This window comes from Crassostrea angulata, chromosome 1, assembly GCF_025612915.1.
Source record: "Crassostrea angulata isolate pt1a10 chromosome 1, ASM2561291v2, whole genome shotgun sequence".
NCBI lineage: Eukaryota > Metazoa > Mollusca > Bivalvia > Ostreida > Ostreidae > Magallana > Magallana angulata.
The window spans coordinates 33,314,301-33,342,149 of NC_069111.1; the positions used below are offsets into that span (position 1 = coordinate 33,314,301).

Sequence of the window (27,849 nt, forward strand, 5' to 3'; positions counted from 1 at the left end):
GGTTTTACATATAATCATATTATCCAAGGTTGAAATCATTATGCTACGTTTTCCCTTTACTCCTGATCTTTATAATTTTGCTGAATTACCTCTCCATTCTTTGTGTCCCAGAATATTACACAGTGCTCTACCCTCTCAGGTTTGGTAAAGGAATACACGACAGTGTTGGAGCAAAATCCCCACTAAAAGCAAAATTGATCTTTAAATTTTTAAACATGTACATGTAAACTCATCTAAAATTTGAAGGTTGATAATTTACAAAACAATATACCCAGTAGTATTAGTCTACATATAAATATCTTCCCAAATGTAAAATACCCGGTATATGTACAGTACAATACTTTCCAAACATAATGACTTGCAAGTCCCAAAAGTTTACACTTTTATGGATTCAACACTCAACATTTAACATAAGATACATGTATATTTCATGATTGTTTGTTTCAGCTTTCTGAAATCAAGATACACTGGTATATGACATTTACATGTACATTTATAATCAATTCACAGTACTGGTAGTTTTCCAATATATTATGAATCTTATTGCTGTAGTAAATTATCTCTTATATATCATGGTCTTCTCACCTTGTAATCAGGTCTGATGTTGGCGAAGTATATGAAGCTGTCTACAGCTAGGGCTATTCTCAGACTGCCTCCCTCCCATGAACAGCTGTACATCTGTTTACCCGGTACCTTCAGAGTTCTCAAGTGCTACAATCAAACATAAAAAATAATTGACTTAACAATGAATATCATACATGTATGTATTGGTTTGTTAATGAGAAAAGTCCTTAAAAAAGCATGCATTCAAGTCAAAAGCACTCTCTCTTACCTCTCCAAACGGGTTGTAAAATTGGACCACATTGACCTCTTTTTCTTGACCCAGTGCCCTCTGTGAGCCTGCCACAGCCAATACTGAGCCACTATGGTTCCACTGAATCTGGGCCACCATCATTCCAGTATCAATAAGAATGGGATCTGAAAAAAAAAATAAAGCATATGTTAATTCAATTATCCTTTATTGCAATCAGAATATTGAGTAAACATGTACATGATAATCAACTTTCTAGATTAAATCCTGGCAACTATGTAATTTTTGCAACAAGCATAATTTTTTTTATTTCAATCAATAATAGGTATGAAATATTTGTACATTAATTCTTTCAAACTAAAGACCAAACTAAAGAATTCCCTGGTTTCCAAGTTATGCAAAAATACATGATACTTCTGTAGAACAAACAAAATGGGAGTATTGATAATTTACCTTTTAAAGTTTATATTTCTATATTGAAAAACAATTATTGTTTTAATGACAAAGATAAACTATTAGTTCACTTTAGTTTTTAATCTTTGGCTGAATTAAAACTTACTTTCGTCAATTTCATTCTTCATAATCTGACAGCGGCCGGATTCAAAGCAAATAGCCAGACTGGGACAGTTGGGTTCCAGGTAGCCATTCAGACCATTGTACCAGGCGATCCCAGCGATATGGATGGCTCCACTCACTCCAGATAGGCAGTATATGTTTAACTTGGACTGAAATGTAGCCAATATCAGTGTATTGTGACTACTGAATAAGGACATTGATGTGATAGAAATATGTGATCCAACAGAATAAAGTACAGTCGCATCTGCTGTTACGGTTACCTTTAATCAGCGGCCACTCGCCATGAGGGGCCAGTTTTAATTCCGCCCGTTTAGTTTTACACTATATTTTAACTGATTTAAGTGGCCACCTGTCTAACGCGGCCAGCGGCCACTGTTTTTAGGTCCCATGGCTTCAACATGCCTGTTTTCAATGGCCATTTTGTCTGTTTTGTCACATGACTTTTGAATCTGACATGTGACCCCGTATCGAAAGAAACCAAACTTCGATAACTGATAATGAGTTAATGACAAATAATTGAGTGTGTAATTTGAAGTCTGCTGAGATTTAATGTGATAATTGATTATCATAACACCTGTTTTGTGTTGTTTATATATCGACACATACTGATATACTTCATCACAAAGTCATTATATATAGCCAGTCTTGCTCTGAACAGCATAACATGTACAGCAATTAGCCATACGCACTTTCTTTTCTAGAAAATTTCTTTGAGATAATAAAACCGGTGCTTAATATATATAAGAATGGAATTTTGATACTTTTTTAAAGGTAAAACATCGGCTATCGTAGTTCAGCATATACCCTTTGTACGGAAACGCTACTTCTGTTTGTTTACCACATTTAATCCCTTGAAAATTATTATTTGGGCGTATTTAGCAGAAAATTTTTTGCTCTTAATCCCTTGATATATAAATGGAATTAAAACGGCCATTTAAAATTAATATAAACTGTTTATTCAGCAATCCGAGCTGTGCATTCACCATCTCTGTGTACGCCGCCATTACAGATGCTATTAATAAATCTGTGCAACAGAGCCAGAAGCAAAAGACTCGGTGTTTTTTCTTCATTAATTTGAAACCTGGAATAAGAGGCCACCTGTCTTTAGCGGCCAGTTTGGCATTGTCCCACAGGTGGCCGCCTAAAACAGGTGCGACTGTAGTTTAATTATTGGGAAATCAATAACAAAAAAACAACCAGGAGAAATGATCTTTTTCATCATATAATATTTGGAGTACATCAGGTAGAGTGATATTAATCATTTTTGAAAGTAAGTTTATTTAATACTTACAATAAAATTTCCCATATTGTCATAAGAATGAACTTCTCCATTCGTCATTCCAAATAAGATGATTTTTCCATCAGGAGACCACTAGAAAAATCAATAGTGAAAATCAAATAGATGATTAATAATACATAATGTATTGTAATGATTAATGAAATGTGGTGTCTCTTAACTGTAATGCTAAAACAATCACTGATGCATTATCATTAACTTGACTTAAGGGGTTGCTCTGGTTTGATCTTTGAAAACTTACCACCACATGAGCAAGTTGTTGTCCTCGAAGTTCTTTCCCCCAAATCCTGTTGCCATCCACAGAACCAACGATGACACAACCTGCAACATTATAAAGATATCTAATTATCAGTATTTTCTAAACTACATGTACACTGCATGTACATGCATAGGTAACAAAATTAGAATATTTACAAAGAATATTTAGCACACTTTTTTAAAAATTCCATTTGATTAATTAATACGACACTGCTTGAAAGTACTTACCATCTTCGTACACAATGCAGATTTTCTGTCCGTCGGCGTTCCAGGCCATACTGCGGACCACCGATTTGTTCCTGTTGTTGATCATCTCTTCGTACCAAGAACCTGACAATACAATAAATACACAGTTATTCTAAGACTTTCCTAAAACAATTATTTCTTATACTCTCTTAATGTATATCAATTAAAACATAAGAGGCTTGAGATATTTTTTTCAACAAGTTCCAGGAACGTTATTTAGCACTGAGAAAGATATATGGTAGAGCATGTACTTCCTTTAATATTTCTTTACCTGTAATTATAATTTGTGTTAGGTTAAAAAAAAACCTAGCAAAATAATAGGCGTTTATTGTACTCATATTTTAGTATGTTTATACCTTTGTATAGCATCCACACAATGATAAGCCCATATTGATCACTTGTTGTCAGTTTCTGGTAATGTTCATTCCAAGTTACAACTTGCACTGCTCCTGTAGCAATAAATGGCAACTGTTTTAATATACCCGAATCAAATGCCAGAAAAATATTGATAAAAATGCTAAATTCTACAGATAAATGAACCTGAAAGAAATTTTAATTTTAATTTTTGCAAGACTTACCACTATGTCCTTCTAGTGTCTGATTCATGGACAAATTACTTGGAGCTGCTAATCCTTTCACTTTCACATCTTTTCCTAGATGGTTAAAAAAAGTAAAATTTTCTTAAATTAGTCTAAAAATGTGAGCGCTCCATTTTGTTAAATACAGAGGTAATCAAAATCTTGCTTCAATATTTTTTCAAGCACATGAACATTAATGCAAACATACTCTAATTTTGTTATTTCTAATTCAAAGGTCCCAAAGATACATTACTCATCATTGTATAGAAAACATATTCTAACAAATAACAATTTCTTTAAAACTATTAATACCGAGCGTAGCAAGAGGCGGGCAAAGCCTGCCTCGCGAAGCGAGGATTAATGGTAACACGTATATATATGAAAATCAGTGAAAAATGAAATTTGAATCAGGGGTACTAAGGCCAAAAACAATTTCTTCCAGTCCTGGGCGCCGCCATATTGGCAGACATTTTGTTTTTAAAAAATTAGTTCGATCATTGATTGACTGGTACTTATCGATTTTTATTGCCCCTAAACTCCATTAAAATTTTCTAGTGTTTCAATAAAAGGTAATTTGAATTAAAAGAAATAAAAGAGGACACCAGATAAGTTTAAACAGTGCTTCAATCAAGAAACACGACTAATTCTATGTATATCTTATAAAATTATCAGATGGAAAATTATAAAAACATTAACATCAAGGAACTGATCTTTTAGATACTGAGTAAAGTATTCAATTTTATTACCGCGGCATTTATATGAATTAAATTGATAAACAATGAAAGAAGAAATAAAAAAAAGTTCAGAATAACGTAACTCTCTTCGACTATTTCCGCAGACAAAACGTGTACGTTTTACGTCTGAAACATGACGTCATAATGTAGACTGAGCAAGCGACGTTTAGTTAAACTTTTGCTAATGATTTGAGTAGGCAACCAGGTGGATCCTACTGTGTCCGTTTCAAATAAATTTTGTTCTACAAAAAATAAAACTGCACTGTGTTAAATCTGCGCTCGGTCCAACGGTCACACCGTTTTCATATTAAATTGATGGTCATCCATACCTGTTTGGGTTTCCAACCTAAGTACTTTGAGTAGACCTTCTTCTCCACCACAAGCAATATACCCCTGTTCTCTATTCCATGACACATACCGAAGCTTGGTATTGTTTGGAATAGCAATCTAAGAAACATCGAAATAAAACAACAGATAAAAATCCTCTAAACATGCATATACTTCTTATATTTAATCATAAGGTTGGACATTTTTTCCTATGATTAAATCAAATTTGGGGCATCAAACGCACAAGAGGACAATTATGATAATATGTTCCCTAAAGAACTATAAAAATGAAAGAAATAGAAATGGTTGATCATATACATGTATTAAATACTTATTCAGTCATTGGAACTGTTAATATTAAAGGGACTTGGACACGATTTGAGATCAAAAATTTTATTTTTATTTTTTATGTATAAAATGGTTTATTGGTGCATTTTAAATGATTGACCAAAATATTAAATGTTAAAGTCAAGTTACAAGCGAGATACAGAGGTAAGAGTTGATAGTTATGTAAACAAAGCGCGAGTCTTATAGTTGTTTACATAAAATGTAATGTAGAGAATTATCATTTCTTAGACAAAATGACATGTAAAAAACAATTTAAACTTATTCAATATCTTCTTAAATACTATTATCAACAAAAGAAAGTTACATTTGATGAAAATTTACACCAATACAACAAATATGTAAAAAATGACAATATTCGAGTTTTGTTTACAAAACAAAGAATTATAAACTCTGTATCTTGCTTATAACTTGATATTTGAGTTTCAAATTTTGACATAGCATTATAAACTTATAGATTTATCATTATTAACATTGAAAATGGAAAAATAAAATTTGAAAATTTTAAGTCAAATCGTGTCCAAGTCTCTTTAACAAATAAATATTGTGCAGCTTCATTGGCAACAGCCTACTTGAACCCAAATCTGCTAGAATTAGCACTTTGAAACAATCAGTATGTAATGAAAAAAAGTTACCTTCTTGCTTAAGTAGACAAACATTATGGCTTTATTTCTGTTCCTCTAGATATAATCTTTAAAATTGCTTTTTCAGTTGTACCCTGGCACATCTGCCTTACTTCGACGCCATTACATTGGAATGCGAGATTTTGACGAGACTGTCCCGAGCATTGCAGGGAACTTTGGGTAATCTTCCTTTCCGACAACGTGCTCGACAGGTAAGGACGGCAACATTTTTTCTCCGATGAAATTTGTATATTCAAGCAATAAATTTCTAAATTGCTGTTTTATTAAATGGTCACATTAACGATATTTTTATTTAAAGGTGTAAGTCGTCATCAGATAGCACAATGGCACCTCAAAAGAAAACGGTAAGGTTTTTTTTTTCGGAAAAGGGGGGGGGGGTTATGTGTGTGTGTGTGTGTTCGGGGGGAGGTCTCATAAAGATATTTTTTAATTTAATGAGTGACGTCAGTTATGTTCATATTTTTTTTTCAAATTGGCAGTAATTCTTGTGCTTAAGGCTACAAATGTACATTTTTTATGCCATATATATTTTTGTATGCCATATATTTGTAGAAAAAGAGCATTGAGAACATCAATTCCAGGCTTGCCTTGGTGATGAAATCTGGAAAATATGTTCTCGGATACAGGCAAACTCTGAAAACACTTCGACAAGGCAAGGCTAAAGTGGTCATCATTGCCAACAACACTCCTCCTCTCAGGTATTGTCATCTGAAAATTTCGAGAGTTGATACATTTTTGATACATTTTTCATCTGATTTTTGGCTTCGGAGTCGAGAAGATGAAGATGAAGTCAATAGGTTTTAAAGTTCACTCTTCCATGAGAATGGGGACTGAACTTTCTTCTGATCAAAATCTGTATGTTGTCATCACCAAGGTATTGATTGTATATTATATATACAATAAAATATGTTCAAACCAAACCAAGGTATTGAAATTTTTACTTGGCTATTTTAGTCCATGCAAATTTTGGTAGTTTGGTCAGACCAATTTACACTTTTCAAAAAGTTAGTTGAGCCTTTTCCGTATGTGCGGACATTCCAAAGGAGGGGGGGGGGGGTTCAATATTCATTATGCTACCATATATTTGGTTGTATCTTTATTTGAATTAATCTTTCAATTTACATGTATGTGTATCCAAGTTCATACAGTAGCAAGTAAAATACAAGGCTGAAATTTTCGTAAAGAATGGATTCGATCAATTATTCTCAGGGGTTAATATCTTCTTCACAAATATTGCTATCAAAAGGCTCTTTTTTGGGGAAATGCTCAGAACACGACTAAGATGGGTTTGTCCTGCATTGAAGTCTGATTTTTCAGGTGAACCATGTGGACTAGTTTCTGTGTCATTTACATGTCAGTTTACAAACGAAGCAAGATTCTTTAGGTTATTTGAATTTCAGAGCTGAATTTTCAAAGGTAAAATATATGTGTCCTGAGATATTGATGTATTCATTATCAAAATGTAATTTTATTTTTAAAAAAAAAAGGACTTCTGTGTGTTTGTTTTATGTGTACAATTTCGCATTTATACTGCCACAGTGTATAGTTTAGTTTAGATAAACTTAATGAACCAACTATTTTAGGAAAAGTGAGATTGAGTACTATGCCATGTTGGCCAAGACTGGAGTCCATCATTACACAGGAAACAACATTGAGTTGGGAACTGCCTGTGGTAAATACTTCAGGGTCTGCACACTGAGCATTACTGATCCAGGTTAGTTGTGGCTCCTCAGGCAGCTTCTGAATATTGAGCTATTTGATGCAATTTTATTATGTACACACATAATTGTACCAAAAAAAGTGAAAATTGAAATATGATTTTAGTGGTTTGTAATGAAATACATTATTATTGTGGTTTTTTTACAGGTGATTCTGACATCATCAGGAGCATGCCCTCAACAGAAGGTGGACAGTAATGTAATTCAGCTAAAATAAAATCTTTTTAGTTGATTAAAGTTTTGTTATTTTATTATTTAAAAGTATCAAAACTTGATAGCCAATTGTGGCTCCATCGTCACCTAGCTGAGTAAGTCTGATAACATTAAAAAGTAACTAGACACAGGGTTGTCTCTAAAAATTAAAGAAGGAAGAAATAAAGAAAGTAGAAGGGGGCTGGGGGTCTAGCTTATAGCTAGATTGTGTTTGAAATGCAAAAATAGCTGGGTAATTACATCACTTCAGGTGAGGGAATTCCCTGCCCCTCTAAGTCTTGGATACAACCCTGTAGACATCATTGAGATCATGATGGTGACCATCTCAAAGGGCCCCACTTAAACAGTTGACGATAGGACATTAAGAATTTCAGAGAATTTTGCTTTGACCTTTTCCTTTAACTTAGATATTTTCCAGCTGGCATAGAACTTTAAATTTAAATAATCTATAGTCTTCAACTGATTATAAAGAGACCTCCTTTGAGCTTCACATTTACTTTGTTCAAGGTCACTGCACGCCATTAACCGAAAAGCTCCGTTTAAGTGTTAGCCTAAAAGGGCAACATAGAGAGTATATATATGCTCTAAAAAACAGGAATTTTGTTTGATCTGATATGACACTTGATCAACTAACATCATTCAAAGTCACTGCATACCTTTTGATCAAAGGCATCATGTGGGTGATGTATGAGCCAGGTTGGAGTGAAGGAATAGTAGATATGCTTTGAATAAGGATTTTTCATATAATTCTGCTATGACCTTTAAATTTGACCTAGTAAATTGGTTCAAGGTCACTACACACCCGTTATTTAGAAGCTCTGTTTATGTGAAGTAATAGCCAAATAGGGCAAAGTGGAAAGCATAAATATACTCTGAATTTTTTTTTGCATGGTCTGATATGACCTTGACCTACAAACTTCATTCAAGGTCAGTGCACACTCTTTGATCATAGACACCCTGTGAGTGAAGTGTGAGCAAGATTGGACCAAGGGGAGAGAAGATATGCTAAAGACATGGATTTTATGTATAATTTTGCTATGACCTTAACCTTTGACCTAGATACATCTATCAAGGTCACTGCAGACCCTTTACCTAAAGACTCTGTGGGTGAAGTATGAGCCAGATTGGACCAAGAGGAGAGAAGATATGCTCCAGACAAAAGTTCCTCTGACGAACAGACTGATTACTATAGGGCACCTGCAGAGCAGGGCCCTGATAAACTTAAAATTTCATTGTATTAGCTTCCAATACATGTAGTTTCATCAATTATAGTCCAACTGATTACTTCATATAAATTCTCCATCTGATTGTTGCCTATTTTACTAGCTGCGGAACAGTAGTTCCTAGTCAAGACACAGGGGCTCGTCACGAAGTTTTTTCAACCTTTTATATATACCACCTCTATACTATAAAATAGTATAGAGGTGGTATATATAAAAGGTTTGAAAAAACTTCGTGACGAGCCCCTGTGGTCAAGACATAAAAGAGGTTAATAAGTAAAGTAAAATTTTTTTTTTTTGTATGAATGAACTTTAGTTCTATGGCCCAACAACCCGTATTTCCCTATGAGCTACAGTTCTACAGCTTTGCCCATTCCTGATACCCAGGGGTCATGATTTAGCACACAGATATATCCCATATATTAGCATCTTTCCACAATAATTTCCAACACAGTTGCCCTTGTAATGTTTATTAGGACCCTGCTCTACAGGCACCCTTAAGTGATCAGTCTGTCTGTCTGTCTGTCGGAGAATGCTTGTCCGGATGCATATCTTCTTTCCCCATGGAAGAGTTTTTATTGTCAAATGTTGGGGTCAAAGTAAGTAGATCTTGTGTTTAATCCTTGTTATTTCCTAATTTTTCTGCCTTTGGTCCAGATCTTTGTGTCTAATCATTATTATTAATAGAATTATGTGCGTGATGGGTTTTCATACGTACTCGAATGGGTTTCGGGTCACGTGGTCAGGTAATATAAATAGTAGGACCATGCGGTAGCGTGGCACTCTAAGCTCGCTCGCTAGTAGTAGTAGTTAAAATGGCTGCAGATGACATGGAAAGTGTTGATTTTTGGCTGACAGACTGTTGTTTAATATGTGTTTTTGTGTATAAATAAAATAACGGCTAGCGAGCAGCGTACCTATGTAGTACTTGTTGGTTTTATTCATTTAGCACTTTATTGTTTTATATTCGGACGAACGTAGTGAGGGAGAATATAACATAAATTTACTGCCCCAGGACCCCATCTGCCTTGTGTTTGATGAAAGATAAAGGCAATGACCATTAAATTTCAAGCAGCTGTTTAATATCTTTCATGAGATGTCACCATCTTAAAGGGGGGGGGGGGGGGGGGAATCAACTACAAATGTACATGTGTGAAGTAAACTTAATCATTTATCAATACATTTTCTGCATAAGGTTTGGCTATAAAAGCATGGATATAGTCCTGAATAGCTCAGTGATAGAGCTTGGCATTTTGGGAGCAATTCTTATTTCCCTTTCCTTTTTTTTTTTTAGGCCTACCAATAATTTGTTTGTCCATAAAGCAGATCCTATACCATCCTACAACAGATTACATGTCACCTGACTAACTTTTTAACGATAAGGTGACCCAGAATGCAGTTTGATTAAAACACCCCCTTCTCCTTACACTTGGCCTGAGTAGTTTAAGGAGAAAAGGGGTGGTCTTAAACTGCTTAGAATGTGATATACTCACCCAAAGTAACATTTGCATGTAACCACATGTATTACATTTTCCTTCTTTTTTTTTTTTTTTTTGAAGATTTTGTAAAATCATGATTCAAAGTTTGAAAGGTACATGTGTTAAAATTTAAAATCCATATCAAATACACTGGGCATCAAGGAAGATTATCACAATTTGTTATAATCTCCCTCAATGCACTATGTGGCCAACACACATTTTTAACACTACGACTGTGAGGACAAAGAATGCCTGATTACTTGAAATAAACACAGTAAACCGGTTTCAGTAAACACATTTATTCATTATAATTCCAAAATCTTTTTGAAATATCCACATCTTTTAATATCTGAGGAATAGTAAACAAATATCTAAAGATTTGTAAAGTCTGTTCTTTCCCTGACACACTTGATGTAGATCTTAATAATTTAATGGGGGCGGAGATCGATGTCTGGTCTAGCTGGATCAGGGTACATCCCTCGTTTCTTGAAGTCGATGTGTGGACTGTAAAACTAAAATGGGAAAGCTTCATTTAATCTGGTATCTTTGCAGGCTTTTTTTTTTTTATATCAATCAACTATCATATATCATTAATATAAACAGGAGTTTCAACATGTGACACTAATTATGTTCTTACTTTGTACTGAACAGTCTGAGGCATTTTTTCCCAGGGCTGGGGATTGGCTGTATGCCTCCATCTGAAAAAGGCAAGTTGTTGGGTTATATACAAGTATATTTTGGTTGATTACTGTATCAAGTATTGGAAAATAAAATGCAACAACAAGTAAAAAAATAATTTGAGACTGCAAAGTTGTGGGTGGCACTTACGAGACATCTGGTGCTTTGGTGGACAGTCTGTACAAATACCAGGCAGCAAGGGCTCCTCCCAGGAATGTACACGCCCAGATAACCTGCATCTGTGACAAACAAAGTAACCATCAGTTAAGTTGTATTAGCAGATATTTCATAGGGGTACAAAATGGACAATTCAAACAATATACATGTACCGTTGCAACCGTAGATATGCATGAAGCCGGAAGCTGTCTTATGTGGTTTGAAATTCATAAGATGGTGATGATAATCGAGTTAGGATTAATCTTATAGATTATTGTGAATGTATCTCAAATTAGATTTAGTGTACTAGAGGGAACAATGAACAAAAGTTAAGACATCTGAATTAATGAATTGGTTTTCTTGTAAGCCTGTGAGCACATTAATAACTATTTACATCAAAGCAGAAGAAAATCTAAAAATATTTATGTATCTTTAATGAATCTTGTAGTGAAAATATATTCATTATAGGAATGAAAAAAATGCCTTAAAATTTCATTAGCTGGGCTCTTAAAATTTGCTTTAGCTGTAAATTCGTTATATTCGAGTTTTGCTGTATTGGTGAGCAATATATATGTTTTAAGCCAGAGGCTTTCTTATGTGGTTTGAAATTCATAAGAATTCACACTTGGTAAAAAGTTTCGTATTTTATAAAAATTTTAAATCATATTTTATAAAAAAACAAAAACAAACAAAGCTCTGGTATCTATCTGCATTCAAATTACCAGTTTTCCAGTTTTAAAGGTGGTATGGAACACGTACCTGTTGATATTAAAATGGATAAAAGTCAAAATACTTTATAACAAGAATAGAATTCCAGGGTCCAACGCCGGTCAAGCAGTATACTAGTATCGAGTCTATCGACCAAGGCTGATTTAGGAACTTGACCAAGGTATTAGTGGTATAAACATTTGGTATAAATTTAATGAAAATCTGTCAAAATTTGTAGGCATGAGAGCGCTTACAAGGTCAATTTTTGGGGAAAAACGGAGTCATGATTGTGGCCAAGTCCCATAACACCCACAAAAAGTATCGAACAATGCTGATTTTTGAACTTGACCAAAGTATTAGTGGTATAAACATTTGGTATAAATTTAATGAAAATCTGTCAAAATTTGTAGGCATTAGAGCGCTTACAAGGTCAATTTTTGGATAAAACGGAGTCATTATTGCGGTCAAAGTCCTATAACGCCAACAAAAAGTATCGACTAATGCTGATTTTCGAACTTGACCAAGGTAATAGTGGTATAAACATTTGGTATAAATTTAATGAAAATCCGTCAAAATTTGTAGGCATGAGAGCGCTTACAAGGTCAATTTTTGGATAAAACGGAGTCATGATTGTGGCCAAGTCCCATAACACCAACAAAAAGTATCGACCAATGCTGATTTTTGAACTTGACCAAAGTATTAGTGGTATAAACATTTGGTATAAATTTAATGAAAATCTGTCAAAATTTGTAGGCATGAGAGCGCTTACAAGAACAATTTTTGGATAAAACGGAGTCATTATTGCAGTCAAAGTCCCATAACGCCAACAAAAAGTATCAACTAATGCTGATTTTCGAACTTGACCAAGGTAGTAGTGGTATAAACATTTGGTATAAATCTAATGAAAATCCGTCAAAATTTGTAGGCATGAGAGCGCTTACAAGGTCAATTTTTGGATAAAACGGAGTCATTATTGCAGTCAAAGTCCCATAACTCCAACAAAAAGTATCGACCAATGCTGATTTTCGAACTTGACCAAGGTATTAGTGGTATAAACATTTGGTAAAAATTTAATGAAAATCCGTCAAAATTTGTAGGCATGAGAGCGCTTACAAAAAAGTGTGACGGACGGACGCACAGACCCACGGACGGACGGACGCCCGGCATTTCTATGTCCCCGCTCCGCGTTGCGGCGGGGGACAATAACCATTTTAGAATTTTTATATTTTATAATATTTGGAGAATTTTTTTTTTTTATTTTAGGAAAGGAAAAAATCGGCCCATCAGAATTCGAAGTCATTTGTATAGTTAACACTCTAACCCATTGTGCTACACTGTTAGGTAATTTTTTTTGGGGGGGGGGATATTTTATAAAATTATACTTGATTTTATTGTTTATTTCAATAGGGAGTAGGTCACAATATAAAGGTATCCCATACCACCTTAACAAAATAATTAGACCTTTCAAAATGTTAAATTCAAATTAGATCTACCATTTATTTAAATGAAGTTACCAATCCACAATTAAAGGACAAAACAATGAAAATAATAACTACCAGGTAAGGCTGATGATGTTTACCGGGATATTAATATTCTGACCCAAGATAGCTATGCAGCACATTTTCTTACATTATTTTATTTTTATCTCGGGGTTCATACGATGTCTGATTCTATTAGTATGAAAAAATCACATGATTCTCCCTTGAAATGCCCCCTCTAGCTTGTAAGATTTTAATACATGGTTAAAAATAAATAGGTTATGGGGATTTTGCATTGCAACATGCATTGAAGAACCCGGATGATAAAGTTGAAACACTGTGTGAGGTATTCTGTTACTTCTGAAACGATGTCTAGATTTCCAATATAAATCTATGTAAATCTGTTTTGTTCCTGTGACAATCTAATTAAAATTAGAACTCCCATCCGCTCCCCCTTTTTGATATGTCGCGCTTCTATGAGACATATCGAAAAGCAGGGAGCAGAAGTAAGATCTAAATTTAATTAATTCCTGTGAATTTTGTATGAGTAAAAAAAGATAATGTGTCAATGAAGTCAAAGATATCTTGGATATTTTCCTATTCATTGTTTTCAATGTCACTTCTTTCACAGGTATGTGTATTTTTATTAAAAATCATCCAAATGTGCTCCACTAACTGTCTTGGGACAGACTACCGGTATATATATACACCTGTACATAATTGTCCTGTGTGCAATTGTTACTGAAAATTCTTCCATAATCTTGAAAAATTTTCAATTGAATAGGCTCATGAAATTTCAAAGATTACTTTACTGAAAACTTAGGTATATTTTAAGGATCACTATGTCCCCATTATAACCTACCATGACACATACATTTTTCAAGACCTAAATTACTATAAAAATATCACAAATTAAACAATTTTTATATACCCCTTTATGATGTTTGATCTCTCTCCATCTCATGCCATACATCCAGTTCTCTGGACTAAGTTTGTTCATATCTAAATGCATTTTTGGAGTCTTGAGTTTTTTCTGGATATATCTTGAAGGACGTTAGGGGAAGGACGCGCTAATTTACGAAAAGTGTTAAAGTGATCACAGAAAGAAAATATTATTACAAACAAGATGTAAATCTGTCTATATTAGATAATTAAAACATTCTTAATCAGAATCATGCGATTTCGTAAAAAAAAATAATAATAACCAAATATAACAAGAAAAAATTTATATTTCTTAACAACTATTTCAAATTTTATTTTCTTAAAAAAAAATAAAGATTTATGCAGGTGGATTTATTATTGTTTGTCATTTTTATTTAGAAAAATTAAACATCAAATTATGAGGAACTCTATACATTGATATCTTAAACCAACTTCATAACAATTTTTCTCATGTTTTTAATTCTTTTTTTTTTTGCATCTGTTAATGAAATTAGTGCTGAGCAGTAATCTGTGTTGATAGAAAGCTTGGTATGAGATTATACATTTTGACGTTGCAGTATTTAGAACTTAAAAAAAAATTAGAAAAAAGTTTTAAACAAGAAGTTAATATTGATTAAGACATTTACTATTCAAAATATAAATTATTAATTCGTGAAAAAATACTAAAAACAACATAATATCTTTTCCTAAGTGGTATTCAGTAGTACACAATGTGAAACAGAGAGAAAGATCCGGGTCGAAATAACTGGGTAGCATATCAAGAGAACCTCTGGTGAATTTTAAGTTACTCGTGCGTTTTACAAAGCAAGATGGCAGACAATACTGAAGTGGACATGGACCCAAGTGTTGAATTCCTATATAAAACAATGCGTAAGTGAAATACACAAAATTCAAATTGCTCTTTAGACGAAATCAATAAATGTGACAATCTTTTTTAGTAAAAATTAACGCTGATCTTTCTCATCGACTTAAAAAGCGTTAGTTTGAGAGAGAAAATCACAGAAAGAAAAAAAAACTGTCAATATTTCATAATTTATTTCAAAATGCAGTGCAGAGAGACCCAAGAAAAAGACGAGTAAAGCCTGTACAGAAACACCTCATTCAGGTGGACTTTGGTGGAGCTGATGATAGTGATGACAGTGATTTTGAACTTGACAAGCATAAGAAAGGTACATACAAACAAATAAACAATGTGCTAACTGGGCTTGGCACAAAATCAGAATTAATTATTAGAAGAATCTTTGATGCTTTAAAAACCCATTTCAGATCAGAAAACAAATTTTAGATATACAATTAATACATGTATGCATTTACACAGTTTGGTATGCCTATATTTAATATTGTTTAGATCAAGCTATCGAGTGTAGTCATAATATGTAAACGGTGTGGCCGTTGGACCGAGCGCAGATTTAACACAATGCAGTTTCATTTTTTTGTGATAAAATCTATTTAAAACGTACACAGTAGGATCCGCCTGCATGGTTGCCTACTCAAAGTTAAACTAAACGCCGCGTGCTCAGTCTACATTATGACGTCATATCTCAGACGTAAAACGATCAAGTTTTGTCTACGGAAATAGCCGAAGAGAGTTACGTGATTCCAATTTTTTTTATTTCTTCTTTCATTGTTCATCAATTTAATTCATATGAATGCCGCTGTAATAAATTTGAATACTTTATTCAGTATCTAAAAGATTAGTTCCTTGACGTTAATGTTTTTATTTTCCATCTGATAATTTGATAAGACATACATAGAAAAAGTCGTGTTTCTTAATTGAAGCACTATGGAAACTTATCTGATTTCCTTTTTAATTTCCTTTAATTCAAATTACCTTCTATTGAAATACTGGAACTTATTTAATCGAGTTTAGGGGCAATAAACATCGATAAGTACCAGTCAATCAATGATCGAACTAACTTTTTAAAAACAAAATGGCTGCCAAGATGGCGGCGCCCAGGGCTGGAAGAAATTTTTTTTGGCCTTAGTACCCCTGATTCAACTTTCATTTTTCACTGATTTTCTTATATATACGTGTTACCATTAATCCTCGCTTCGCGAGGCGGGCTTCGCCCGCCTCTCGCTGCGCTCGGTATAAATATGTTGGACTCAAAAAAGTGATTGGACTCTACGTCTGATGATATTGTCAAAGTCGGATGGTAATGGGCTGGTCAACCATGATTCAATCCCCTGTGCATTTTTGAATTACATGTCAATGTTACTGTACAATATACTGTAGAAGCAGAAATTTTCATCGGAATTTATTTACATTGGTTAATGTAATTGATTAAATAAATTGAGTTCCAAATGAAAACCTTTGTGTTTACAGATATTTTATTCACATCATTCCTTATTAAACCTGTTTTGTATTTTATTAACTGTTAAGTGAGTAATAGGATAAGCGTAATCATTAATTTTAATTAATGACTGCAGGACTTGATGATTCTGATGAAGATGATGATAATCAACAGTCGTCTGATGATGGAGATGATGATGGTGGAAGTGAAGAAGAAAATGAAGATGATGAAGAGTCTGAAGAAGACATCAAAAAGAAAAAGAAGAAGGAAAGTTTTGTGGAAGAAGTCAGTGTTCAAGAGGAATCTGAAAGTTGTTTATCCAAAGAGGATGCCATGAAAACAGAGAAGGTATTTTTATTGATTGCATTATCTCTTTAACATTTATTAGCAAGGGTGAAAGTTTAATATCTATGGTCAAAATGCTCCACAGATCAAAATCAGGATTTTTCTGTCATTTTGTTTCTCAAATTAAGATGAACTGATTTGATTTTAGTAGACATGGTTTTTATTTGTATGAATTCCAACAAAAATATTTTTGAAAATTAATTGCAATTCATTTTTTAACATTTTTTATATGTAGAAGTTTTACACAAGAGCTGATGCTTTATCCACTTTGCTACAAAGTACTCTAAACCAACTTTTAATCGCGTGGGAGAAAATTTCGCGAGGGCATGGTCGTCGCGAAGATTTCTTGCTTTGAACCAGTCATTGTCGTGTGGTTGTTTATGTTATATAACAAGACGGGTCTGGAGAAAGCTTGGTCTGGAACATTCATCGTTGCGAACCAGTTTATTGGAAGTAAATCATGAAATAAAGTTGTCACGAATAAAACTTGGTATACGGTTAGACAACAACAAAATCAGCTGCTATACCTGTCCAGTACATGATATCACAAGACATTACAATCTTAAGGTTTGGTTGTCTTGTAATTTAAAAAAATGTACTGAGACAGTGTAGATTAACCTTAACTATTTAAAGGTTAACACTTAGTACTTAAACTGTGGATTGTTATTATAAACAGGTTTCCGTCTACTTGTTCCCTGCCCGATAGGTTTCTTCTTGTGTCATTACAGACTGATGCTGCAGTCCCGTACATTCCGTTCAAACATAAACCAATCAAGGTCACAATCTGCTGTGTTTGTTTAGGTGACATCAGGTAGGAACAACCTAACATGGTATGGTGGTATGGGACATCTTGAGAAATTTAAAATGTGTACATCATTTTCAAAGCATAACCACCGATTATTAACAATTTTAATTTGTACAATATTTGACAATAAAATGCATTCTGCAAAATGTTATAATGATAGAGCCCATGACTAATTTATTGGGCTACACTGATAGTCGTTAGATAGGGAAAGAAAAAAACATTAAGTTTATAACATGTATTAATTTTTTTGTTTATTTTGAAATAAGAAATCTGGAGGTAACTTTAAGGAATACAATGTACATGTAAAATTATGTTTCAGTTAACAGGATTTATGCTCTTATGTTCTTTTTATTGTGCATGTAAAAAAAAAAGATCTAATAATAGTTGCTAAATTACATAAACATTATTGAGCTGGGGCATGTTGGTCATATCTTATTTTTGTAAATGAACATTATCTATTGAGTCTTATTTATCTGGATGAACTCGATTGACATTTAGTGAAGAAGATGATGAAATTGTGGAGTGTGACAATTGTGGAGCTTCTGTACATGAAGGTAAGTCTGTAATCATACTCCACACAATAAGTTGGGGGGGGGGTTATGTTTTTGTCCTGTCAGTTAATCTCTCAGTGACTGTTTTTCAGTGTCTGCAAACTCAGGGAAAACTGTGTACTAGGTAATAAGGACACAATATACATGTATATACCGGTAGATGTGCATAACTTCTTATTCCAACATTAATCCTTTTGCTGTTTAGTTTGTTTTATGGGATCAGTGAGACTATACTATTGATCCTTCTACTGTATAGTTGTTATGGGAGTCTGGGATCATTAATTCTCTACTATTTATCCTTCTACTCTATAGGTTGTTATGGGATCAGTGAGAACCACTCCTCCTGCAGCACCGAGTCCTCAGCTAGTACTGAGCCATGGTTCTGTGATGCATGTAAGGCAGGACTCAAACCAGTAAGTAGCCACAATATCACTTAAATCAGTTTACATCATCATCAGCATTAGAGTATGGAGCATATTTTAATGCCTTTATCATAAATATATCTTTTGTATTAGCCCTGACAACCAGCTAAGCTCTTTATTTATGATAAATAATTTATTATAAGGATTTTTTTCTTAGTGCATTATTAAAAAATGAGTAAAAAACATTTTTGATTAGAATTATCGCTTTTTAGCTCACCTGAGCTGAAAGCTCAAGTGAGCTATTCTGATCACATTTTGTCTGTCGTCCGTCTGTCTGTCTGTAAACTTTTCACATTTTCAACATCTTCTCAAGAACCACTGGGCCAATTTCAACCAAACTTGGCACAAAGCATCCTTAGCCTAAGGGGATTTAAAGTTGTGAAAATTAAGGACCACGCCCTTTTGCAAAGGGAGATAATTAGGAATTTATGAAAATTTTCGAGAATTTTTCAAAAATCTTCTCCTCATGAACCATAAGACCAGGAAAGCTGAAACTTGTGTGAAAGCATCCTCAGGTAGTGTAGATTCAAAGTTGTGAAAATCAAGATCCCCGGGGGTAGGGTGGGACCACAATGGGGTGTCGAAGTTTTACATAGGAATATATAGAGTAAATCTTTAAAAATCTTCTTCTCAGAAACTAATCAGCCAGGAAAGCTGAAACTTGTGTGAAAGCATCATCAGGTAGTGTAGATTCTAATTTGTGAAAATCATGACCCCCGAGGGTAGGGTGGGTCCACAATGGGGGATCGAATTTTTACATAGTAATATATAGAGTAAATCTTTAAAAATCTTCTTCTCAGAAATTAATCAGCCAGGAAAGCTGAAACTTGTGTGGAAGCATCCTCAGGTAGTGTAGATTCAAAGTTGTGAAAATCATGATCCCCGGGGGTAGGCTGGGGCCACAATAGGGTGGCAAGTTTAACATAGGAATATATAAAGTAAATCTTTAAAAATCCTTTTCTCAGAAATTAATCAGCCAGGAAAGCTGAAACTTGTGTGGAAGCATTCTCAGGCAGTGCAGATGCAAAGTTGTGAAAATCATGATCCCCGACGGTAGGGTGGGGCCACAATGGGGTGTCGAAGTTTTACATAGGAATATAAAGAGTAAATCTTTTAAAATCTTCTTCTCAGAAACTAATTCGCCAGGAAAGCTGAAACTTGTGTGGAAGCATCATCAGGTAGTGTAGATTCATAGTTGTGAAAATCATGACCCCGACGGTAGGGTGGGGCCACAATGGGGTGTCGAAGTTTTACATAGGAATATATAGAGTAAATCTTTAAAAATCTTCTTCTCAGAAACTAATCCGCCAGGAAAGCTGAAACTTGTGTGGAAGCGTCCTCAGGTAGTGTAAATTCAAAGTTGTGAAAATCATGATCCCCAGGGGTAGGGTGGGGCCACAATGGGGGGTCAAAGTTTAACAAAGGAATATATATGGTAAATCTTTAAAAATCTTCTTCTCAGAAACTAATCAGCCAGATGATTCTTTATAATTGTTAAGACTTTGGCCCCAGGACAATTCTTTAGCCTCACAAGAAGGTTCAGAGTTTGATGTGCGTTTATATCCCATATATAAACAATTGTTAAGGATCTTTTTGAGAACTGCAATACTCAACATATGATATGACTATAAAATCATCCTGTTAGAAAAGGGACTAATGATTATAAACATAAGAATATCCAGGGGGAAAATGGATTTTATTTATACAGGATCTACGTGTATTATTGTACATTGTCCAGATAGTTTGTATTATGACTCCATTAAGCTGATTTTATCATACCTATTGTTCCTCAGGTGAGCGATGTGGCCCATGGGCCTCTTGTATTGAATATTAGTCTTATTGTTATGTTCTTTTTAGAATACCAGTAGATAACATTGAAATATGTGTAAAGTTATTCCAATATCATGGATCTTTTCTTACAGTACATATCTTCTTTTGTAGATTTGTGAATTGTGCCCAAACCCTGGAGGGATATTCAAAGAAACAGATGCTGGGAAGTAAGAATTTCTTTTTCAAATCAATAATTGTACATCATTGTCAATCATAGAAATTTAAAAGTATAGTCTTGTTTGAAATGTACAGTATTCAAACAATTGTACCTGAGATATCTAATTTGCCATGTTTATCTGTTTCAGGTGGGTGCACCTGGTCTGTGCACTGTACACTCCTGGGGTAGCATTTGGTGATGTAGATAAGCTGAGTCCGGTCACTCTTTTTGAGATGCCTTACTCACGCTGGGGTGCAAGGGTAAGGTCTCAAAGCTGTATACAGCAAAACTTGTTTATACTGCATTTCAAGGGACCATAGAAAAAACTTCGTTATAGCCGTAATTCGCTATACGTTTATAACGAATTCGTAAAAAATATTATAGCGAATTCGTTATAAAATAATTAAGGGTATTTCCGACTAACAGTTTTCTAAACTATCGTAAGTTATAAAATTAGTATAACCGTCATTTACAAAAAATGTCAATATAACCATTTCATTTCAATTTTTAAAAAAATTCCGTATACTTTTTGAATTTGAGTATTTTATATATGCATCTTAAAATTGCATGTTTCTTCAATGAAATTTGAAATGGAAAAAAATCGTTATAAAAATGATAAAATACGTAAAAATTTTGCCAGCGGGGGTCTTAAAATTACTTCATTAAAGCCGTAAATTCGTTATAGCCGTGTTCGTTATATACACCAATTTTCTATAGGTTTATATAAGAAATTTGCCGGGACATGGATAATAATTCGTTATAGCCGTAAATTCGCTATATCCGTGTTCGTTATATTCGAGTTTTGCTGTATACTACTCTATAAAAAGTTAATTGATTTCGTAATCATTTGTTTCAACATTGCAATGTTGTGTCTCAACACAACACTTCCAATCCACCTTTGCAGTTTGCAAAGACAACCATTGTTCAATATAAATCTACTTTATTAAAATAATGTATATTTATTTGGGCATTGTTGGTATAAAGCTTATTTAGTTTTGCATGCATATTGAATGGACATTAATTTTTATTTCAGGAATGTACTTTGTGTGAAGATGCCCGATTCAGTCGTACTGGAGTCTGCATCAGCTGTGATGCTGGCATGTGTAGAACCTACTTTCATGTGACGTGGTAAAAATTTTAAAGGATCTTGTAGTCTTTCTGTGTAGTAAAAATATCAGGCATAACTAATGGAGAAATATTTTATTGAAAGATTCCTTTACATTGTTTATAGTGCACAAAGAGAAGGTCTACTGTCTGAGGCCGCTCCAGAAGAGTGCATGGTAAGGGCAGATGTACTACATGTATATACAAAGTTACATAAGTGGATTTCAGTTTCTTTTTCCGCATACTAAAGACTTTATAGACATATTTAATTCAAAAGATAATAATGTCAAGGAAAACCTCTTACACTTATAAATATTGATTCATGTACTGAAAAAATACATGTTATATTATTTTTTCAGGATATCGCAGATCCATTTTTTGCATATTGTAAAATGCATGCAGAAAAAGTGATGTCCAGGGCCAAGAGAAGAAATTGGCTTGCCATTCAGTCCCACATCAGGAAACACCCAGAGAAAAAGATAGAGGACGAAAAAGAGAAAGTGGGTATATCTAGTTACTTGAACATAATATGAGCAATTTTTTGATTTTTGGTGTCCATCATTAAAGGCACCTAATTGTATGCAGTCAGAATTGTTCAGACCATTTATTTAAAACAAGATAATCTTGCAGACAAGGTTTGAAAGAAAGTTGAAGCGACACCAAGAAAAATACCAGCAGGCTAAACTCAAAAGACCACCATCATGGGGTATGTCAGTTTTTGTTTTGTTTTTGGGTTTTTTTGGGGGGGGGAGGGGGGGGGGGGTATGTCAGTTAAAACTTACTTTAATAATCCAAATTGATGCTTATTATATTCATCGTTTTATACAGATACACATTCCTAACATTGTAAATCCTCATGGAAACAATGATCATTTAATGCATGTTGTAAAAAAGATGCTGAATTATTGCTTGTTGAACGGAAACATCATTAATTTTGTTTTGTAATGTACACAGTCCCCACACAGAAACTTGTCAGACACTTAACCTCGAGTCCTGCTGCTGTGAAAAAAATGTTGAGGAAAGCTGAACTCATGGGAGTTATTACACAGGTATAAATGTGATTTTTGGGAGCTGATTTTAATCAACTCTCCTATGCACTCTCCTATGCAGTTACTCTGACAAACCGAAAGTGAAACAGTGTTTGGACCAAAGCACAAATCATCGCCGCTGACAAAAATTAATTCTTCAGAGTAATTGATAAATCCGAAATAATGTATGCCAAAGAATTGTTTTTCAAGGAAACATATTTATAAATCCTTTGAAAATAGTCAGATTTTAAATGGTACGAACAATTTAGATATTTTTTGTAGTTGTGTGTATTCTTACGCCAAAGTTCAATATAGTCTCGTTCAACTCGACGTTCGGCTGTCTCCGTAAATCTCCGACAAGCAGAGAGTCTCTCTTGCTTGTCGGAGATTTACGGCGACAGCCGAGCGTTTGGTTGAGCGAGACGAGTTCAATATTGTGTGGATCCATAAATTTTCCAGAAATATTTCTATCATTGATACATAGTTTGATTGAATTATTCTATCTTTAAATATTACTTAAAACATGTTTCATATGGGGTTTTATCAACATTCTTGTGTCGAAAAAGTCCGAAAATTCATATTATAAAAATGTGCGTAATTCAAATACAGATTAGAAACTACCTGTACTTGTCATGCAAAATAACATATCATTGATTTTAAAATAAATAACCATTGATAAAATCAACTCCCGTCAGTTCTTCGGTACTTTGATTATTGTAAGTGTTGAAAAACATCTTGTCAGAGATCTGTGATATATACTGTAGATTCCTGAGACTGAAATTTGATTCTTATTTCACACGAATGCTAAATTCTGAGATTCAACTGTTTTGCATCGAATAGTGAGAATATAAAATAAATTAATTGTAATTTTAAATTACAAACACCAAGTTTTTATCATAGTTAAATAACGTTTACATCTGTCTGAAAAATAGTACCGAGGTTTTAAAATTTGTGAGATTTAATTGCTTCTTGAGGTTTAAGCAGATATTATTTCCTCTTGTTTAATTATAAATCTACAGTAAATTACAGAACCTATAACATTACACGTAATTGATGGATTTTTGTCTTCATGTTTTAAGATACAGATAAATGTACTGTATGCACTTTTCCTTCTTGTAGTCACAGCATGTTACTCATGAAAAGCAGGAAATCAGGAAGAAATCTTTTATGGTGCCATCTTTCTCAGTGGAATTTATCACTCACTTTCTTGGTAAGAAATATATGTGTGTGTATTACAGTACATTGTATTTAGAATTTAGATAATTTATTAGAAAGCAAATTTACTGTAAGTTAATGTAGATGTACATTTAATTTGTAATTTTTCTCTGCTTTATCTTAGAGAGAAACTCCAAAATTGAGAATACGAAGACATGCATGAAAGACATAAAGTCACAAAATGAAAAATTACAAGAACAGGAAAAGATTCTACGAATGAAATATGATCAGGTTGGTCTGAATGTTTCAGGTTTTGAACACCACTGATAATCTGCATAAATATATCATGTATCCTCTGTTTTTCTACATGTCGGTCTGCATTGTTTGAATGTTTCAGTTGTACTCGGATGTGGAAGGCTTGAGACACTGTGCCAATGAGAAAAGAAAGACGGGGGAGAAGTTATGGAGCATGTTGAATGACTTGACTGACAAGGTTAATGTTTATTATGTACAGTACATTTGAAACTCTATGAGATATTTTTTACAGTTTACAGTTAAACTTTGATATTTCGAACACTGATATCTCAAATACAGTGGATATATTGAAGTAATTTGTAAGTCCCAACCACTTATTTTTTAAGTATTTTACCCTCGATATCTCGAATAATCGGATATACGAACTATTTAAACAGTCCCATCAAGTTCAAGATAACAAAGTTTGACTGTATCTGCTTTTGACCATGATGGCAATTTTCCAATTATAAATTGATATTTCACTTTGATAATTTGATGTAATGTAGTCTTAAATGCCATATACATGTATAATCATTGGAAGATATAAAACAGTTTAAAAGGAAGTTGAATTAATAGTTTAGAAGAGTGTTATTTTGTGTGTGTTGACAGAAATTTCCTGTTCCTGAGGAGTTTAAAGTTCGCAAGCCCTCCCCATCCCGGGTCATCAATCGTAAAAACAGCGTGACTTCACCGCCGGCCGTCATACACAAGTAAGTAAACCGGAGAATGGTAAAGTGGGTGGTTGCACTATCTAAATGTTTAGTACATACCGGTATATGTGCATATTGTACATGTATATTACATGTAAGAGCAAGTGAATAGTGCACAATGGTTTAAGTAGATTAGAGTGACTTTTTTACTAATAGATTTTATGAACTTTTTCCTTATGATATATTGTATCGGAAACCACAGAAATGTTGCTTACTTATAAATACCAATGCAAACTGATATAATAGGAACTGATAGAATATTTACATGTAGAATGAGGTATTTAAGAAATGTGTCCTAAGCTCATTTTCTGCTTATGAAATTATACCTCTCACCCTGTACATTTTTTAAAATTAGACCCATCATGCTCCTTGATTTGTAATGTCACTGCAACATATTACATATGGGAGCACAAAGGGTCTACCATAATTTTAATCAGATTGATATGTTTTCTTACATGTTGTAGATGTGCGCTGTGCCACAAGACAAACAGCCAGCACCAGTTGGCACACTGCGACAGCTGTAAGGAGTACTATCACTTGGGATGTCTGGATCCACCCCTCACACGCATGCCAAAAAAAACCAAGATCATGGGCTGGTATGTATAGTGTTATAATATACTGTCTAAACCAACATGTTTGGGAATTGAGTTTTGTTTTAATTGGGTAGGATTTTGGATATTAAAGACAGTGTCGATATTTGCATGATAGGACCATTGGCACTGTTGTACAACCTATTGGTTTGCTATAAACCTCTCTAATGTTTTTAAACAGTCATGTCCCTGTCAGATCAAGAATGAATAAGTATATTTCAGTTGACTATAAATTGAATTGGATATTTCATTTTATTTATATAGAAAAGATAATGATGATTTTTTTTTTTGGCATACCAGTACTTTGTACATTCCCAATTGAAAAAAAAAAGCAATCTGGTTGAGAACAAATGTTGGCTAACACATAGTTGTTTGATGTATACATATCCCAATGTACATGCTTGTATTTTGCTACATGTATTGGTTACAAGAGGAACTTTTTATTACCTTTGTGACTGATATTTTTGACAGGCAGTGTTCAGAATGTACAAAGTCCAGCAGTGGTGACTCTGAAGTAGAGACCAAAGATCTCGATGCCCCTCGCAAACTCCGAGAGAAAATCAAGGAGCCTACGAAATGGTCACCTGACATGAAGTTCAAATTTGAATTTGAGAAGGTACGTAGTTCATAGTCTGTTTTCATTCTGCTTACATTTAATATAACAGTCACAAAATATGAACCATACATGTTTCAAGTGTTTTGCTAGCAACAATAATATTAAAGAGAAAATATATAATGCCAGACCTGTGATTTTTGGTATACTTTACTTGTATTTCATTTTATAGCTAACTAAGTACAACATGAAAACCAAGAAAAGGAAGAAAAAGAAAAAAACAGGGAAACAAGGAGATGAGAATGAAGAAGAATCTAAAGTAAGGGCATGTGCAATTGTACATGTATATATACACATGTATAATTGGTCGATTATTGTGTACAGTATAATTACTTACTGAATCGATGTATGTTTTTATGTCTTGATCAGCCAAAGAAGCCCAGAACATCAGGGGGATCATCGAGTAGGAAGGGAAAAGTGGACCATATTCCTGAGGGTCAGACGTGTGCTGTATGCAACCAATCAGGCGACAGCTCGGACATGGTCAAGTAAGTCTACCAGTTACTGTACTTCAACATTCCAAAAAGATGTAGATACATGTATTCATACATGTAACTCGCGCTTCTTTTTTCAAAACTCATTTTAATTTGTTATGAAACAGATGTTGATGTAGTGTCTTGTAAAGGGATTTTATCATTTTGTATTACAAGGAAATGACCTATCAGATGAAACTACCGGTACCTGTATAAGCTTTAGCAGAAACATTTTAAATTCTCTTGTTTAACATATACATCCTGTCCCACAATAGATGATCCAATACTAGATATGCGTGTTTTGTGCAGGTGTGATGAATGCATGCTGTGTTACCATTTTGGATGTCTGGATCCTCCAATGAAGAAAACTCCAAAACAGAGGGGATATTCCTGGCACTGTGAGGCCTGTGACCCTTCCAACAGCTCTGTAAGTTATCAGTCGGCAAATCATGTTGTCTCCCAACTACATGTTTCATAACATGATCTAAGTGACTGAATTTAACCAATAAGTACTGCTTTTTAATGGCATACACACTAAGTAAAATTCTACATGCACATGTACGAGAGGAAATTAACCTTTTCAATTTTTTTTTTTTTTACAATTATAAGGAGGAAGATGTATCACTCCTACCTGATGAAGCCTGACCCCCCCCAAAAGCATCTACTTTACTCTCTGGTCAACATCGCAGTAAGATGATGGGCATTCAGTGACAATTACTGGTATCATGCAGCTGAATTGTGTCATCCGATAAAAGTTTAAAATGACACAAAAACAATGTCTTTGTGTGTTGTACATGTATATACATTGGACACTTCTGTTAAAACCCGGAATCCGATGTATTTTTGTTTTTATCTTTGATTTGATTTATTTTTTTGTTTAATACCATGAAATGGATTTTATCAAAATCATTATTGAAAAAAAAATGGTTTCATTTTTATACAAATAGGCAAAGCCTAAATAATTAATTTAGAGCATTATTTAGGCTTTCATGAAAACCTGGTTGTACTTGTTAAATTAAAAATGTGATTTAAATCAGTTGTTTATGTTTCATTTCTGAATTGTAAGATTCT

General features: G+C 33.8%; 4 protein-coding genes across 5 annotated transcripts in view; 2 read left to right on the forward strand and 2 right to left on the reverse strand.

Annotated features, from left to right (window-relative positions):
* The window catches only part of LOC128171758 (WD repeat-containing protein 35-like), a 23,134-nt gene extending 17,182 nt beyond the window's left edge, over positions 1–5,952 (reverse strand). For both annotated transcript variants that reach the window (XM_052837545.1, XM_052837537.1), the window contains exons 1-11: positions 5,808–5,952; positions 4,830–4,947; positions 3,767–3,841; positions 3,545–3,637; positions 3,171–3,272; positions 2,926–3,005; positions 2,679–2,759; positions 1,371–1,536; positions 833–978; positions 586–711; positions 90–182 (exon numbers count right to left, since the gene is read on the reverse strand). In XM_052837545.1, the coding sequence (XP_052693505.1) occupies positions 90–182; positions 586–711; positions 833–978; positions 1,371–1,536; positions 2,679–2,759; positions 2,926–3,005; positions 3,171–3,272; positions 3,545–3,637; positions 3,767–3,841; positions 4,830–4,947; positions 5,808–5,831 (1,104 nt within the window). In that variant the 5' untranslated portion in view covers positions 5,832–5,952. The remainder of the gene's footprint in view (positions 1–89; positions 183–585; positions 712–832; positions 979–1,370; positions 1,537–2,678; positions 2,760–2,925; positions 3,006–3,170; positions 3,273–3,544; positions 3,638–3,766; positions 3,842–4,829; positions 4,948–5,807) is intronic.
* Positions 5,953–6,002: 50 nt separating this feature from the next.
* LOC128171779 (60S ribosomal protein L30-like) lies at positions 6,003–7,771 on the forward strand. Its single transcript, XM_052837568.1, has 4 exons — positions 6,003–6,160; positions 6,369–6,514; positions 7,400–7,530; positions 7,683–7,771. Exons 1-4 carry the CDS (start codon positions 6,140–6,142, stop codon positions 7,730–7,732), a joined length of 348 nt encoding a protein of 115 aa, XP_052693528.1. The 5' UTR covers positions 6,003–6,139; the 3' UTR covers positions 7,733–7,771.
* A 2,952-nt stretch (positions 7,772–10,723) lies between these two features.
* On the reverse strand, positions 10,724–14,556 carry LOC128155229 (cytochrome c oxidase subunit NDUFA4-like). The gene is made up of 4 exons (XM_052816840.1): positions 14,397–14,556; positions 11,274–11,362; positions 11,083–11,143; positions 10,724–10,957 (listed from the first exon to the last, which is right to left on the reverse strand). Exons 1-4 carry the CDS (start codon positions 14,475–14,477, stop codon positions 10,874–10,876), a joined length of 315 nt encoding a protein of 104 aa, XP_052672800.1. The 5' UTR covers positions 14,478–14,556; the 3' UTR covers positions 10,724–10,873.
* Positions 14,557–15,179: 623 nt separating this feature from the next.
* Positions 15,180–27,811, forward strand: LOC128188297 (PHD finger protein 14-like). The gene is made up of 23 exons (XM_052859263.1): positions 15,180–15,277; positions 15,457–15,576; positions 16,838–17,049; positions 17,775–17,857; positions 18,350–18,405; positions 18,715–18,815; positions 20,766–20,821; positions 20,960–21,071; positions 21,845–21,939; positions 22,043–22,091; positions 22,275–22,415; positions 22,546–22,621; positions 22,870–22,964; positions 24,063–24,153; positions 24,283–24,389; positions 24,496–24,591; positions 25,002–25,102; positions 25,567–25,698; positions 26,164–26,308; positions 26,478–26,564; positions 26,675–26,793; positions 27,088–27,205; positions 27,388–27,811. The coding sequence occupies exons 1-23, from the start codon at positions 15,217–15,219 to the stop codon at positions 27,421–27,423; spliced, it is 2,289 nt and encodes a 762-aa protein (XP_052715223.1). The 5' UTR covers positions 15,180–15,216; the 3' UTR covers positions 27,424–27,811.
* The last annotated feature ends 38 nt before the right edge of the window (positions 27,812–27,849 follow it).